This window comes from Fistularia commersonii, chromosome 10 (genome assembly GCF_037954325.1).
Source record: "Fistularia commersonii isolate RoL2024-O1a breed Wild chromosome 10, RoL_Fcom_v1.0, whole genome shotgun sequence".
NCBI classification, from domain to species: Eukaryota; Metazoa; Chordata; class Actinopteri; order Syngnathiformes; family Fistulariidae; genus Fistularia; species Fistularia commersonii.
In genome coordinates this window covers 16,373,521-16,390,957 of record NC_141293.1, presented here as the reverse complement: position 1 = coordinate 16,390,957, position 17,437 = coordinate 16,373,521, and the positions used below count along the sequence as shown (strand labels likewise).

General features: G+C 40.9%; 1 protein-coding gene across 1 annotated transcript in view; it reads right to left on the bottom strand.

Moving 5' to 3' along the window:
* grik3 (glutamate ionotropic receptor kainate type subunit 3) overlaps nt 1-17,437 on the bottom strand; it is a 105,116-nt gene that overhangs the window by 34,364 nt on the left and 53,315 nt on the right. The window contains exons 2-7 of the mRNA XM_086154061.1: nt 11,728-11,901; nt 11,074-11,331; nt 10,821-11,002; nt 7,374-7,427; nt 2,497-2,667; nt 1,312-1,455 (exon numbers count right to left, since the gene is read on the bottom strand). Of these exons, the coding sequence (XP_086010187.1) occupies nt 1,312-1,455; nt 2,497-2,667; nt 7,374-7,427; nt 10,821-11,002; nt 11,074-11,331; nt 11,728-11,901 (983 nt within the window). The remainder of the gene's footprint in view (nt 1-1,311; nt 1,456-2,496; nt 2,668-7,373; nt 7,428-10,820; nt 11,003-11,073; nt 11,332-11,727; nt 11,902-17,437) is intronic.

The window sequence follows — 17,437 nt, the reverse complement described above, 5'->3', positions numbered from 1 at the left end:
GCATTTAAGGGCATGTCTTAATTGTGAAAAGGGTTTTTTGTGGAAAACGGCGAGAATAATAAATAAATAAAATCCCTATCAACAGTCAAACATATGAATGCAGCAAAAGTAGCAGCGGCGGTAGCACCGCTAGCACCACTAGACTTCCTGCTGGAAGTCCAAACAATGGCGAGGTCGCCGGAAAAGCTTCACCGTCGAAACAAAGCGAGCAACAAAAAAGGAACGTATTTTTCTGCGACTTAACGCTTTGGGTTGGATGGTAGCGATCCCTCCTCCTGCATCCGGGATAATAACAGCCTGCTGAAACCCTTTGACTAGAATGCTGACAACAACCGAAACTGCAGGTTCTTTGAGGAACAGACGCTTGAAAAGGAGGGAAAATTGACGAGTGAAACTTTCTTTTTGAAGAAAAGGAGACAGGGAATGTTTTTCCCTTAAATTTTCAGGATTTGAGAAACTAGCATGCTATCATGCCATTAGCCATTAGCATGTTAGCATGCTAATGGCCAACATGCATGAACACGTCGCTCCTGTAACAAGTTTTTTTTGGAAACTTAGGAAAGCTTGACGTCCATTCGTAGCCCCCGACTCCCGTTTCGCCGAAAAGTCGCTCCATATTTTGATTTCCTCACCCTCTGTTATTACTTTCCCCCAAATCCTGTGTTAGCAATCTGCGGTCTCTGCAGTACCTCTGCGGCCCAAAGTGTCATATTGCATAAGTGTTTTGTTCCCTCTTCTGACGCCGTCAGTCTTGTCTTCATTAAAATGTCACCCTTTCCAAAGGTTACAAATCAATGTTTTGTGGCATAAAAAGCAGGGATTAAAAAAAAAAAAACAAGAGAATCAGGCGAATGTTCAAAAGCCGACAGCTTTGCCGCTTTTGAGTGTCTGTCACAGGGCGCTTTAATTTACGATCAGTGACAGAATTTCGAGCTTATTTTTTATTTTATTTTTTTTTTTCAAAATTTTAGCTAGACTGCCTTGTAATATCATTAATACTATTATTATTATTAGTAGTAGTAGTAGTAGTAGTTGTCGTAGTAGTGGTAGTAGTAGTAGTATTACTTATAATAATAATAATAATAATAATAATGAGAGTAATAATAACAATAATCAGCTTATCAATAGATTTTTTTGATAATAAAAAATGTTTTTTTTTTGTTTGTTTTTTTAATCGCCCCAAATTGCAATAAATTTTAGTACCTGAGAAACACTATTCAATTGCCCACACACACACATAAACACACACTCACGTCGGGTGTGTTTTTATAAAAAAAAAAAAAAACAAGCCAGTGTCAAGGTCCTAGTCACCTCCTTGATGTAGGTCATGAACCTTCCTCCGAACCTCCAGGGTTTGTGGCGGTGACACTGCAGGGAGTTGACGGTCATCTGAGGCGCGTGCTGGTAGGAGACGGACACGATGTGGACAGCGTCGTAGGTCAGAGCTGCATCTGTCTGGAATAAGGGTGAGCATTATTTCAGCTAACGCCCGCAGAGGAAACTCCCTCTATTTTATTTTATTTTATTTTATTTTATATATATGCTCTGTTTTGTAGCCATCCAGAACATGGCTGGACCTCTGAAAGCATCAAAAATAGTGAAAATGAATCACAAATCTTTTTTTTTAAATGATTCTCAAAGAAGCCCAGAGCAGCCAATCCCTTCATATATATGTATTATATTATATTATATTATTTAATTTGTTCAAACTTCACTGATGATGTCAAGATCATGAGAAAAAAGGGAAATGAAAATTAAAGGGGTTACACCATAGAACTCCCAAATATTCTAAATGGATGAGCCTTTTTTTTTCTGCAAAAAAAAAAATTAAATCACATATATATCTAACAACATGTAAGAAAATATGGAAAGATTGATGGCAAAAAAATACATGAAAAGCAAATGAATAAAAGGAAAAAGTAACAAAGAAATTCCCCTGAAAAGAAAGGGAAATTGCTGCAAATTTGCAATCGAGTCAAAACAGAAGGAATTAGCAAAAGAATCAGTAATATCTTGCAAAAAAAGAGGACAAACTAGCATGAAATTACTCTAAAAGTAAAATGCATGACCTCAGATTCTCAGTAAGAAAGTCAAATATAAAAATATAATTTTTCTATTTGATCAATACAACATATAATAGTGATAATAATAAAAGTAATACCAACAATTTGACTTAAATAATCGGTTTTATAAATACCAGGATAACATTATGTCTTATCTTGAATCAGGTGTCTTTTTTTTTTTTTTTCTGTTGTGTGTTGGCATGGTAATGACTGCTCCTTTACGTCAGCGGCTCATAATTCGCACGCCTGTCAATCCCAGCACTTAATCCCATTTATCACTCGACAACTAGACGTCGACCTGACACTCTGACTCAAACACAAATCACTGACATGCGGGGCAGAAAGTATAATAATGCATTTATAACACACTCACACCTAACCCATCCGGTTATGAAACACAGGTGTGTGAAAGCAGAGAAGTCATAACACATACCGTCATGATGCCTTCAAGAAGGCCCGAGTCTGGTTTGGGCGGGATCTGCCTCTCCATGGACCACTTCTCCACGATGGACGCCACCTGGGGGTTGTCCACGTTGAGGATGCGGAAGCCGGTCATGTTGACGCCGCAGAAGCGATACGGCTCCAGATCGATGGCCATCAGGTCCTTCAGAGAGAAGATATTTATGATTCGACGCCATGCTTTTATTTCGCCCTCTTCCTCCTCCACCACCCCTGAGCACAATTACTAATCCTGGATACCTTTTCTTTTTCCCCTTCACATGAAAACAAATCGGTGTGACTCCTGATGAGAGAAGCTTTCCGAAAATGGCGTGAAGAGAAAGTTTTCAATGTCAGAGGAGGCAGGCTGAGGTGTTCCGCTGAGATTAATGGATTCGGGGAAAAAAAAAAAAGAGGCTTTTCTTCTTCAAAATCCTTTTAAACTTGACAAAATGATATTCTCTTTTTTTTTTGGTTTGTTTGTTTTCATGCCTTTAGCATGATAAATTGTAAATTAAGCCGCGACGCCACAAAGAGCCACCGTTTCTTTAATCATGTTAATGTAAGGGGAGCTTTAGATGTGTTTCTTTTTTTTTTTTAATTCTGTTTTAACAACACTCTTGTTTTTAATAGCGGCCCCGAAAAGAAAATAAAAAGATCAAGACGATTAGAAACGTAATATTAGATAGAATAAAATAAAAACAAATGAAACATCCTCCCGGCCATATTAATAATTCATTGTGTCCCACGGCGACAAAAGCAAAGCTGGAGCGTAAAGTTGCATGTTGATGCATGTTGTCTTTGTATGTGTGTGACAGAGACAAAACTTGATTGAACATAGATATTTCATGACCCCCCCCCCCCCCCCCCACACACACACACACACACACCCAGACACACACACAGACACACACCGCCCTCCATGGGGGTTACGTTGGGTAACTAGAGCATGGGAGACACTTTACTGCCAGTAACTAAAATAAGACTCTGCTTTATTTATCAATGTGTTTGTTTATTCTCTTGATATTTTCAATTTCCAGTCGAGTATTCGGAGGAACTTCGCAAGGGAAGCAGCTCTCTGCGTTTTTAACTTTATGCAGCGTGTGACCCCCGAGGTCCTTGTACAGGGACAGAACATACCCGTTCGAGAGTAAATCTGGTGGTAATGCCAATAGACTTTACTTTTTTTTTTTTTTTTTTTTTTTAATACATCCTGTTGGCAAAAGTGTGAAACACCAAAAAATAACACATCCACATTTCTGGGATTTTTTTCATATGAAAAAATTATTGGATATATTTTATGTGGCAATAGTGCATTGGCGTGCAGTCATTTTCCTTTCATAACAGGACATTAATAGGTATTTAAATGAATAAATATATAGAGATATAAAAATGAAGATTAATAACAAATGAATTAATTGATAAATAAATGTTTAAGAAGTAAAAGGGAGCTTTTACGCTAAAGCTTTTTCACAGCTCAGTAGAACATTGGCATACACAAGTAGTTTTTCAATAAACAAGACTGGACAAAAAACACAGATGCCAAATCAAAGAAAGGTCAGAGCCGCCTGTTCCTTCTCAGGAGACTCTTTTAACGTCTGCGGAGCCATGCTGCAGATGTTTTCATAAACAGTGGTGCCCAGTGGATTGGCAGAGATGTATGTTAGACTGGTGCAGGACATGTATGCTGCGAGACAGTGGTGCAGTATGCTGTAGGGGTAACAGAGAAGTTCAAGGTGTAGGTGGGACTCCATCAAGGATCAGCTCTGAGTCCCTTCTTGTTTGCAGTGGTGATGGACAGGCTGACAGATGAGGTTAGACATGAATCCCCACGGACCATGATGTTTGCAGATGACATTGTGATCTGTAGTGCGAGCAGTGAACAGGTTGAGGAAAATCCAGCGAGGTGGAGGTATGCTCAGGAAAGGAGAGGAATGAAAGTTGAAGAAGTTGGAGGATTTCAGGTACTTGGGGTCAACAGTCCAGAGCAGAAGGTCGGAGAAGCTGGACTGAGATGGTCTGCTCATGTACAGAGGAGGGACAGTGAATATATTGGTAGACGGACGGTGGAATTGGAGCTGCCAGTCAGGAGGTCTCGAGGAAGACCAAAGAGAAGATTTATGGATGTAGTGAGAGAGGATATGAAGGTAGTTGGTGTGAGAGAAGAGGATACAGAGAATAGGGTTAGATGGAGAAGATTAATTTGCTGTGTCGACCCCTGAAGGGAAAAGGAAAAGAAGAAGAAGAAGAAGAAGAAGAAGATGAAGAAGAAGGAGAACGCACCACAGAACGCCACAGAAGGTCTTTCTTACCTGTGGCCATCGAAATTTATAACCCATTTCTGCAAGAAGGAAACCTGACAGCGATAAAATCAATATCGCGTTTTAAAGTGAATGGATGTAATGTTGGAGCCGTCCAGCAAAAGAATTTCCTTCAGGATTAATGACGTTCCATTGTACTGTATTCTATTCTATTCTAAGTAATAACCTCGTAGCGCACTTAAAACTACAGTTCCTGTTGTAATAGGGACATATAAACCCATTGTCCGCATTTCAGTGCATTACAATATACGGCAGTAATTTCATGCAATGTTTTCGGTTACATGTTGGAACAAGCTGGAAAATTCCCACAAAGCTACGACGCGCAATCGGTACGCGCAACTTGGAGAACATGGACTACGACGTGTCAAGGGTGAGGGGGCTGGACTCGTATGTGCGGTCAGGACGAAAAACACATCGTCCCCATGCGAGGTTTTGCAGATCCCGCTCATCCTCAGACGTTACTTAGAGAAGGCATTGCAGAATGAGAGCACGTCCATCCGCTCGTGACTGTGGCGGACTCCTCGGCCACGGAGAAGACGCCGCCACCCCCCCCCCCCCGGCCCACCCCTTCCCCTCCCCCGAGCCTGAAACGACGAACGTAAGGAAGTCGTCAGCCGGCGGTCGGAGAGAGACGGAGGCGGGAGGTGACAGACTCATTTTCAGACGACAAGAGAAGTTATTACCCCGCAACGCTCCGCCGTTGCCGCCTTTTCACGCTCTAATAAGCTGGCACCCCCCCACACACACACCTCCGAAGACAAAGCACAGAAACACACCCAGGATTTGTGTGTGTGTGTAGGGGGGGATGCTGCTCGTACTCATCATTTTTTAGATTCTCATCCAACTGCCAGGTAGAATCATTTTAATGGCACGTTTGTCAATATGACTCTGATTCGGAAAAAAAAGATGGCTTCCCGTTACGGGAGGTGAACCCCCGGCCCTCCCCTTCCCCCCCCCTGGTCAGAATCTATTTTCAACGTCCGCTCCACGTTTCCCTGTGTTTTCCTAAAGGGTAAGAGGAAGGAAAAATACAAGGAAATAAATAAATAAATAAATAAAATCGGTGTGTGTGTGTGTGTGTGTGTGGGGTGGGGGGGGATTTTCCGCATGGAAGCCAAAGCCAATCACGTCAAAACAATGCCCGCTCGCCGGGGCTCTTGAGCGTGAAAGATGACACACGTCACGGGCGGGGCCCGCCATGTCACATCGCGTTACCGCCTCCGACCCGTCTTGTCCGGAGAGACGGCGGGTGTCTGAGGAGGCGACAGCGTGGGGCGGGACGGGGCGGGGCGCAGACGGTGATGGTGACAGGAAGCTGAAGGAACGCCACGGAACAGGACGCCGTCAACGGCGTCGCAGCGCCAGGTCACTCGGGGCCTTTTTTTTTTTTCTTTACATAAAGTAAGATAAACTTTATTGATCCCCATAGAGGAAATTCTTTTGTCACAGGAGTGTAACAGCTATAATATCAAAACTAAATTTGAATATAAATATAAATAGATTTAAAATAAATAGAATAAATAAATTTAATATTATATACAATATTATAATACATTACATTAGATAATATGATAATACTATACATATAATATAACATAAAATAATATATAATAAATAATATATTATAAATATATTGATGAATATAAAATAAATTTTTAATGTATTTTTCAATCTGTTAATGATGTCTTGAAATAAGCCTTCAAAGCTCTGAAATATACGTATATTATAATATGCAATAAAATGTACCACGATATATCTTAAAATATACAGTTATACAATTCATATACATTTTTTTTATATTTATACAATGTCCTACTATTATTTATTATTGTTATGTTTTACTTGAAACTCTGCCACAACAGCTCCTTTGGGATAATTAAAGTTGTTCATATTCTGATTCTTATTCTTAAAATTAAGAGGTGGAAATCTCCTTCAAAAACAGTAACTTGCATTTGCAGTAACTATGCATTAAAGGGTGTTACAAAATGTATTTACATGACTGTTTTTTCTCACATTTTAAATAGACAACTTTAATTAAGCAACCAAACTATTACTAGTATGTTGATACTTTTTCCCCCCTTATATCAAAATGAAATTTGCAATTGAAAAAAAAGGTTAATACCTCATTAGCACATATTTTGACAAAAATCATTTTAATATTTTTTGAGAATAAAATTATATTTTGAATTCATTTGTTATAATCAGTGCTGTTTCCAATGGCTCTTCAAAGCTGTTAAACCTCATAGACACCAGTTTATATCCATTAAAAGTCCAGGCAGGTCACAGTTTCATTTGGGCCTTCTATCTCGACCAGCTGGGTTAAAAAATGTAAAGAAAAATTGCAAAATAAGTTTGTTTTTTTTTTTGTTTGTTTTGGGTATTTTATACATTATAAAATAATAATAAAAAAGAATGCACTAAAAATTAGCGTAATAGCTTATTAAGAAGTGTACCCCAACCCACCTTGAAATTACCCACAAACCAGCGAAACCCCAAACCGCAGGGTAGATGAATGCTTAGTGTGTTTGCGTCACAACAAAGAGGTATTTACCAAAGTGGTGAAGATGTAGTGGTAGTACTCGGTCATCATCCCCATCGTCTGGGCCTGTGGAGGGAAAGGAAGGCATGAGAGCTCAAAATTAAATCAGGCAACCCAACATTCAACACTGTCTGAGATTCCATCTTCTATCAAAGGGATTTCATTGTTTTGTTTTTCTTTTGATGTCAATACATTCAAAATATCATTAATTTATGGTCCCTTAAATCAAAGGAAAAAATTAAGGAAAATATCAAGAAAAGGATCAGATACTGTAATCCTACAGGATTTAATGTCACTCTAATTCTTAATCTTATTCTTATTTTTATACTTGTTGGTGTTATTAGAAAATAGGCTGAAGTAAAGGACTAACATTCTGACAGTAAAAAAAACGAAAGACAGTTTTATTAAAAACAAAATACCACTCTTCCCCAAATTAAATCACAGAATCAGATTCCCAGAAATATGGGCTGGCCAAGCTAATCTAATCAGATTAAACTGTTTCCATTCAAAGAGGTTTTGTACGAAATGTTGAAAATCGACATCAGTGCATATTTGGTTCTCCCACTGTGTAGCTCATAGTTCCAGTCATAATACTCAACAATTTTTTTATTTTTTTTTTGTTAAATAAAAAAAATAGAATAAAATAAAAATAAAATAAAAAATAAATCATAATCAGTTAAAAAATAATGAATTATAAAAATACAATTGGTAATAAACCAATTATAAAACTCTCATCTATAGTTACTTGGGTCGAATCAGCCTGGTGATAAATCAGCATTTTCGTAAGACTTGGTCGGTTCTGGCATCAATATCTACGGAACGCAACGCCATTCAAATATCAGGGAAAAGCCTGAGCTTCCGCAGATATTTTGCCCGCCAAGCCAACCCTCCATCAACGCCACATGTTCCGCTCAATCTACAGTTAAAGGCGCCGCGTTCCCATGGCGCCATGCTTGCGTTTAATTGTACCATCTGTCGGGAGGGAGAAGCCAAGGTTATGTAAATACGGATCCGCTCGGAGGTAAATCCACTTTCCCTCCAGTTGACGTCGGGCCAAAAACGCGCGACATTGAAAGTTTCCGCCGCGTGGTGGGTGTCCAGCTCCGGGAGCCAAGGAGCCTTCCATCACTTCCTGTTTCCTGACTAGCCGGGAGTTTTTGTTGAAAGATTTCCTGGCTGTTTTTTGGAGTCAGTCTCTCCTTAATGAGAATAAAAACTTTAAGGCATTTGTTTCTTAATACCCCCATATGGGTAGAATTAATTTGTATTTAATAAATTAAAAGAGACCTTCTAGAAGTTGTCCGGTCAATCACCCGGCCATCTACGATTCAGCCAATCAGCTGCGGGTGTTTGTTTGACATGCTATTGGTTTTTGTTTTGTTTTTTTTTTTCAACTATTTGGGAGGTAAATAAATTAAAAAAACTCTCCATTGTCGAGGATCGCAGAGCAGTTCGTCCTCATACAGGTTCAATTATTTTATTTTACTCTTTCCAAGTCCAAACTATTCAAGGGTTTGTGATAAAAACAGACCCCCAGCCCTCAATAAATCATGTTAGAATAAAAATAAATGCAAATAATTATACTGTATATGAAATGGAGAGATGGAGAGATATACGATGTAAAAAAAATATTCAAACTGTATATTTCTGTTGTTGAAAGTTGAAAGGTAAACTCGGAAAATACATCTAATCATAACTGAGATGAAATATTTTATAATTATAAACAACATTTAAAGTACAAAATCTATATTTTGCCTCAAAATAATACATTGGTGTCATATTAAATATTACCAGATCACTTTCTTTCATTTTTAAATGTATCAATGTGTAACTTAATGATGACTCATTGGTAAATAATATGATAAGCCACGGCAATGCATGATTTAATACAGTGTTATAACTATGGTGATTAGTAACGCTGACACCGGAAAATATGGCGCGGCAGCTGTGGGCCTGGTAGAAAAAAAATAAATAATAATAAAAAAAAAAAAGGATTCCTGTATCAAGCCTGTGTGGCGCTGTTGGTCACCGGCAGATTGATGTCGCCTTCTGTCTCCATACGTCCGGGAGGAGACAATGCATTTGTGTAAACATGTGAACAGGAAGTGACAGGCGGACAAGCGAGGGAGAACTGACATTTATAGAACTCAGCGGATAATGAAGTGGAGCCGCGCTCTTCATCCGGGTCCCACCGCCGCAGCGGAGGAGAAGAAACAGCCGTTTATCTCTTAAATTACAATGCGTACAATGTGTGTCGCATTTACTTATTTGTTGTTTTTTTTTTTTTTTATTGGATGGGCCGTCGTCAGGGGGGCTGGACTTGTATTTCCGCATTTAGATTTAGAATTGAGCAGGGAAGCCACAAGGCTCTTTCCCAGAAGGACACATTTCTCACAAAGGTGTGTGAAGGTCATCCAGGTCACGGCCAATCATCATCAAATATTGTCATGGCAACTCAAGGTTTTTTTTTCCATAAACATGCTCCTCCAAGACTCTCCTTCGTTTCCAATAGACTTTCCAATGCATAACTGTTGGAGGAGGTCGTTGGACGAACTCCATCTCAGGTGAGTCCCCAAAATGTGTACCTTTGTTCCCCAAACGACACGGAGGTGACATTAACATATCCTACCTATTTGCCACTGCTGCTAATGCAAAAAAAAAAAAAAATCCCTCATTACAATAACAAACCCTCTCTAAATTGGACCAACGCCCGGCAGTCAGATACTGGAACCTCCCCACGGTCTGTTGGAACTGAAGGAGCTTCTCGGAGGAAGAGAGGAGGAACATCTTCAGGAGGAAGATCTGACCGTTCCTGACAAAACTTTGGTTACAGCTCTTTTTTTAGGGACTGACTTCTACATATCGAGATAGATCATAGATAGATGGATAGAAAGGGTTGGGGTGAGGTGTGGGTATATTTTTTTTCATGCATTTTTAAATGTATTTTTGTTTAATAATAATAATAATACATTGTCCTGATCTGTCGTTTTTGTAAAATATACACCGGGTCACAATTTGTTTATAATTGAATTCTGCAATCTGATTTCTGAAAAAGACAGACAGATATATATAGATAGACTGACTATTTATCTCTCAATAATGTCATTCTAAAACCAAATAGATTTTCTAAACAAAGGGAGCGGGGGAAGTTGGGGGAGTCGATGAGAAGGTTGTAAATAATTCAGAAGAATTTTGTTGAGAATCTTCAACATATGCATTTTGTTTTTTATTGAATTTTTGGCCGGATTAGCTGTATGTTTTATTTTCTTGATACAATCCACCGTCTCTGCATTTTTGTATGACGATGAAGTGACAGACGTTTCCAGAGCATACGTGTCTTGCTCTCCCAGCGCTCTTAACCTGTTTGGCAAAGCCATCATCGTGCAATTTTTTTTCTGGAAAACCCGTTTTCTCGTTGCACCCCATCTTACAAGTAGAGCCGCCGCGCACTTTCCGTACCTGCTTGAGAATCTGCGCCGCCATTTGGTAGCTGCAGTCGAAGATGATGCGGAACTCCCGACTCCTCTTCATCTCTTTGAGGAGTGGCCTGGTGTCCTGCGTGTCGACGGGGAGCTGGCGGATCTTTAGCCGGATGTTGTACCTGGACGGCGCCATTATCAACTCCTGCAGTCTTATGAGGCCTGGAAGACAACAGTCGAACCTTTGCTATTCGCGCAGTTCCCGTCAATTTCGGCTTCCGCGGTTCGCCCACCTGTGCTGTCGTCGTAAACCACCGTGGCCGTTTTCCACTTGAGAAACTGCACCACGTCCAGGATGGCGTAGCTCAGAGAGGAGTAATCGGGGTAGAGGTTGGCGTAGAAGGTGTCCCTGTTGTCCATGGGGTGATGCTTCCACCGGACCTGGATGTGCGGCACCTCCAGCGCGTTGCAGATCGACTGGACGGCGTTGGACGATGAGCTGTGCGACGGCCCGAAGATGGCGACCACGCCTAAGGAGAGCTGATCGCAGGCTGTGGAAGGGAAAAAAAACGTGTCAGCCAGACGCTAAACCAGGTGGGAAAATATCGAGCAAATTACCCGATAAGTTCAGGGTCACTTCCTGCTTGTTCTCGACATCTTTAGCAGTCGCTTTATTTTTACACGACTCCAGTTATTCCATTCACAATTCTCGGCTTCATCCCTGAGTATGTTATTCATAATACTTCGACATTATATTTTGGCAAATTCCTCGCCAATGAACCAAATTCCTTTCGACTTTCGGCATATTTATTTTTCAGGCACGAATTTCAAGATCATCCGCTCGATCCGTGTTGATAAAAGCTAAAGAATAAAAGTCATTTTCAAGCAGATTTTGCAAAATAGTCCCAGTGTCGATATCAATGTTATTACTCTGTTAGGAAACTCACCCTTTCTGGAAGCCTCAAAGCTGTCGTAGATATTGATCCTCTGTATGTCGTACGTTAATGTCGTGTTGGGCAATAGAGTTCTGTTTCTGTTGATATTATTGACGGCAAATTTGAAGGCGAGCTCCTCGGCGCTGACCAGCGAGACGGGTCCGTCCGTTTGCTCAAAAATGCCGCCTGGGAAACACAGGAAACATAAAAAAAAAAGCCATTAAAATGGGTTTTCAAAAGGGAATGAATAGAGCGGGCGTTCAAAAAAAGGGGGTGGAGGGGCTGAGAGGTGGAGGTGCTCATCCTTATTAGATTTGTTCAGCCAACATGGAACAACCCTCTTCATTTTCAGCAAATCCTCAAAAGAGAAGAGGAAAAAAAAAAAAAAAAGATATGAGGCTTGAAGTCTGCGGGCCATGATGGATCTAAGGACCTGCGCCTGCTCCATCAGGACGGCGGGAAATCTCGATTGCTTTGTCTCTCTATTAAAACATCCACTTTCTTTCTATCGAAAAAAAACCCATCGGTCGGACATGGGTACTTTCTACTCAACGTTGGACTGAAAGGACCATTTTTTCCCTTTTTTGCAGTGTATATTACCATTACCTTCTTCCTGTAGGGCGTTGAATTATGTATTTTTTTAAACATGTCGGGACAGCTACAATAAAAAAAAAGGAGAATCAATACCTCCCCTCCAAAAAAAAAAAAAATAATTCGATATCTATATCGTGCACTTTGGGTTGCGGAGGTGTTGGATCACTCGCCATTTGCACGGAAAATCTGCACTGCTCGCACAAAATGATATTCCGACCCGTATTGATAATAAAATAAACTCATTACAATTTATTCCGTACCATTTTGTAGTGACTTACAGAGTGAAAGGTGACTGATCAGCCAATGATATGATGCGGTTTGCACACGTATTACAAATTTAACCGTTAACCCCTCACAATAATTTCGAATAAAAACAAACGGGCAGTGGCACATCCGCTCACCAAGCCAAGGTAAAAAAAAAGAAATGTAGTTATCTTAGGAGGGAACGGCTGTCGGAGAATGTGAAAAAAACTTTGAAAGTGGGGAAGATTTTTTTTCTTTTTGCGAGCGAGAAAAGGTCTGCTGTGCAAAGACATGCTGCGAAGCCAAAGTAGCCGGCAAGAAAAGTGCGGACAGAACGGATGCTGAACAACCTCAAGCGTCACTTTCAGCACAAAAGTCACGTTTATGCGTTGCAGGTTGGTAATGGGGATCGATACGATATCTGGAGAGAGCAAAGGCAGGGTGTGTTTTCAAAAATTTCAAAATATTTATTTCAAGATAAATACTTATACTTCCAATGGTGAACGCATTACAAAGGTCATGAAAATACTTTTTGGTCTTTTTCCTTGTAAGTGGACTAAATCACTTCATAAAAAGCAATCCAATGGAAATGACTCCTGTAAGCTGTAAGTTTTTAACAAACCATCTAACTTGGACGGATGTGATACTGGCGTGACCGCGGTGTGCACGTGGGAGGAAACCGGGGAGACAGAAAAGAGAGCATGCAAACTCCTCACGAAAATGCCCCCCACGTTGGAATTGATCCGCGGATCTTCTTGTAGAAAGAAAGAATTAAAGAATTATCACTTTAAAATGTTGCTATGACACATCGATAAGTGAAATAAAGGTGTAAAAGTGTCTTGATGTTTATTCTTTGCCCCGCTGGCCCTCAGCAGGCTTCTGTTAATGTGTGTGTGTGTGTGTGTGTGTGTGTGTGTGTGTGTGTGTGTGTGTGTGTGTGGAGCACCCAGCAGCACAAAGTGCTATGAGAACCACAAAAGCAGAAAAGCATTTCAGTTCATGGGTGAGATCCCTTTATTTTCCAGGTTTTCCTCTGAGGATCTTCTTCAATTAGGCAACGGGACCCAAACATGTTGACGTTTTTTTGGCAAGAAATAAACTGCTAATCAACCCGTATTGATGGAGAAGCAGCAAAGTGATCGGTTCCTGATTGGATTCCTTCGGTCCGGCATCTGTTGCTAGACTACCTTTATCCTGGAGATCTATTTTTTTTTTTTTTATATGTTTTCGCATCACCTGACACCATTTCCGATGACTCTCCTATCGTCCACACCAATGCATCCAAAGAAAGCGCATCTATCATCAAACAAATAACGGTTCGATTTTCACCAAAGACCATCAATATGATGAGGAAAATAACTTGTAGTCGGAGCTTTCTACCGGTTCAGTCGTCAAAATGACAATTAGCTAGAAATTCTTCAACTCGCTTTCAGATTTGCTTTGGTTGTATCACCGCGACTCCACCGTCCAACTCCGTTTTCAGTTTAGAAGCGTCCCTCCTCCAACGGTTCACCTTTTAGTTTTTGCTTTCTCAGAAGCAGCAAGGGACCCCCAAAAGGTGTGACTGATTTTAATCAATTAATTTAGTTTCGCTGCTCATTTGCAGATTTTTTCAACAAAAATCAGCCAAAAATAAATAAAAATCTGGTCGCATTCACTTACAGGGACAATTTTTGATATTCACTGAATATGTAGCTAACTGTGCTAGGATAAATTAGCTGCTTTCAGACAAAAAGCGATAAAAGCGCCATTCCCCCAAGGGAACCTTTTATTTTTGCATTCTCACAGGTAGTCAGAGTCCGCTGTAGGGACCAGTGTGATGCAAAAATGTCTGCACAACCAAACCACCGCGATGAAGAGTCATGTTCTGCATGGCGGAACATAATTGGAAGAAAAATCTTTATTGTCACATTCAGTTAGACATAGAGCGCAACAGCGAAATTAGACCTCTGCTTTTTACCCATCATGGATGAACCATGAGCAGAAGTCAGCTAATGAGCAGCACCACGGGAGCAATTGGGGATTCGGTGTCTTGCTCAGCAACACTTCCCCTGGCTAGGGGGGGGGGGGCGCGGGAATCAAACCAAGAATGTTTGGTTCCAAGAACGACGGCTCTAAACCCGGAGTCACGCCGCCCCCTTTCCATGGACGATTGGATGGGTTGTTTTTATTTTCTCCCTGCACTGGTTGCCTTGTGAAAAACTCCGCTTTTAGCTAACTCCTTTCGGCTTTTCCCTTCAGGAGTCGCCACAGCGAATCAACTTTCTCCATCTAACCCTATTCTCTGCATCCTCCTCTCTCACACCAACTACCTTCGTATCTTTTCTCTCTACGTCTATAAATCTTCTCTTTGGTCTTCCTCCAGACCTCTTGCCCAGCAGCTCCAATTCCAGCATCCGTCTACCAATATATTCACTGTCCCTCTTCTGTACATGACCCAACCATCGCTGACCTTCTCTCCGAAACATCTAACATGTGCTGTTCCTCTGATAGACTCATTCCTGATCCTACCCATCCTTGTCGCTCCCACAGAGAACCCTAACATCTTCACCTCTGCAACGTCTAGCTTTGCCTCCTGTCTTTTGGTCATTGTAACTGTTTCTAGGCCATACCGTGGGCTACACAACGGGCCAAAGTTCAAAACTGGGACAAAGTCGCGGGATAACATTGATGTTTATTATTTCATATGGACCCAAACAAGTTTTGCTTCAAAACAAAATATGGAACAAGAATACTTTAATACTATACAATATATAACCCAATATTGTACACATATGAATTCCTGTTTTCTGCCTAAGTCGCAGGGTGCCAGTATTAGCATGAGGTCGCCATGACTACTGTACACAGAGGAGAGGGCGTTTATGGGTCTTGTTGGGATTTTCGTGCCAAAACACCAGCAGAAAATTCTGTGATTCGTAGAATTAGCGGTACATGCACTATATACTACTACGTGCCAGCTCTAATAGTCGTTTGGTAGGGCTTTGCAGGCCAAATCTAGCCCGCGGGCCAGAGTTTGACACCTAGGACGAAAAGCATGGCTGGTCTGACCATTGTCTTGTACACCTTTCCTTTCATTCTGGCCGATAGTCTTCACATAGAAGACATCACATAGGTACCCCTAATACTTTTCTGCACCCATTCCAACCTGCTTGTTAGCTAACTCAGTAATTATTATGTCAAGAATGTTTACATTTCCAGAAACCCCTCTATCGCGTAGCAGGTTAGCAAAGCTCGGACCTTTTAGCTGCTCCATTTCATACGGTTTCTGTCTGTTTTTTTGCAAGTCAAGAGCTGACCGGTGACCATAATAGTGGTTCAAAATGGCGCTCCCTGGTCTACAGGAAGGATCTGGTAAGGGGCGTGACTTATAAGTTCCACCTTCTCAGTAACATGAGTTCCTATGGAATCATTAAAAACAACCTGCTCCAGAGTTGGAGCTAAAGTGGTTGTATGAGCTGAAGTCCCGGTTCTTGTTCCAAACACCAGGAAATGGCCAAGTTCCTGAAAATCGTTCTAGGATTTACAGTTCCTCGAGTGTGAGTGGAGGAACGTCATTCTTCAATTCAAACACAAAGATGCGGAAAATACAAAGTCCTTCATTTTGGTTAGGTCTAGACATAGATACTGATGTTAAAGCAAATATGATGTTTCATGATTTGTCAAAAAAAGACAAGAAAGGGTTTCTAAAGCATCGGTATGTGACATAAAGGGAAACATTCCCTGTTTGTCACGCTAGGGATGCATTTGGATGACAAAGTGTTCTATTATCAGGCCCCTTTCAACCACCTGTTTACATTAAATATAAGCCGCACGCCCTTGGCGTTAGCACATTAGCACTTTAGCATGGGGATGCTTGGAAGACATTTGATTTTACTCGGTAGAGACAAGTAGGCATCGGCTCCGCAATCAAAATCCGACTGAACATCACGGAAAAAAAAGCTGATCAATTGCATATTATTTGGCAGAGTTTTCATGTGACACAACATTTAGCCACACCATTGGATCTGCCGTTGACTGACATCGTCCAATTGGGCAAGTCGGTCTGAGCAAAGGAAGGATTAGATGAAAAATCTCTCAAATCTGGTCCAGAAACACGGCAAACATCAGAAACATCTTTTATTTGTGTCGATCAATGGGATTGGGAAAAAAAAACAAAGTGTCTCTTTCAATGTCGGTGGCAAAGGACATCTGCTGAAGTGCTTTATAAATGAGGTATTAAAGGAGGTGGCTCTTTGTGACAGCGTTTGAGTTGACAATGTCGAGATTGCCTCGCTGGTCTGGCCTTGGCTTCAGAATCCACAACGACCGAATACTTCACAATCACAATCGCAGAGTGATGCGATGAATCCTCTCCGCCGAACCTCTACACCGCGCTATAACTTCCTGTCTCTCTCTGTAATTGACGGCGGAAAAAATTGACGCCGTCTCGCCGGTCGCAACATCCCCAACTTATTCATTTCAGGGGCAGAGCAACAGATTTGTTGCCGTTTTTATTTTCAATATATGCAGGTTCTGATTTGATCGCATCCAGATTTGAGCGATGTTGTCAAATGTTCCAGCCTACAGGATAGCGATGCTTTCTCCCACTTTGACAAAAACAAACAATACACATTTTCGTGAGTTTTTTTGTGAGTTTGATACAGCACATGAAGCTATCAAATATGGCAATTTTATGCGATCAATTGATTATAGGAGCAGGGTCAGTCATCCTGAACATCCCAGTGAGGTTTTGCGGGTTTGACAGATGTCAGGGCTAAAAAAAGGACTGAAAATCAAAACTCGATACCCTTGTATGAACCTGAAGATAAATAAAACAAAATAATATAGGACAGCAGTGGCCATTACCATTAATCCTGTATTAATTCCAGTAGGATGTTGAATTTCT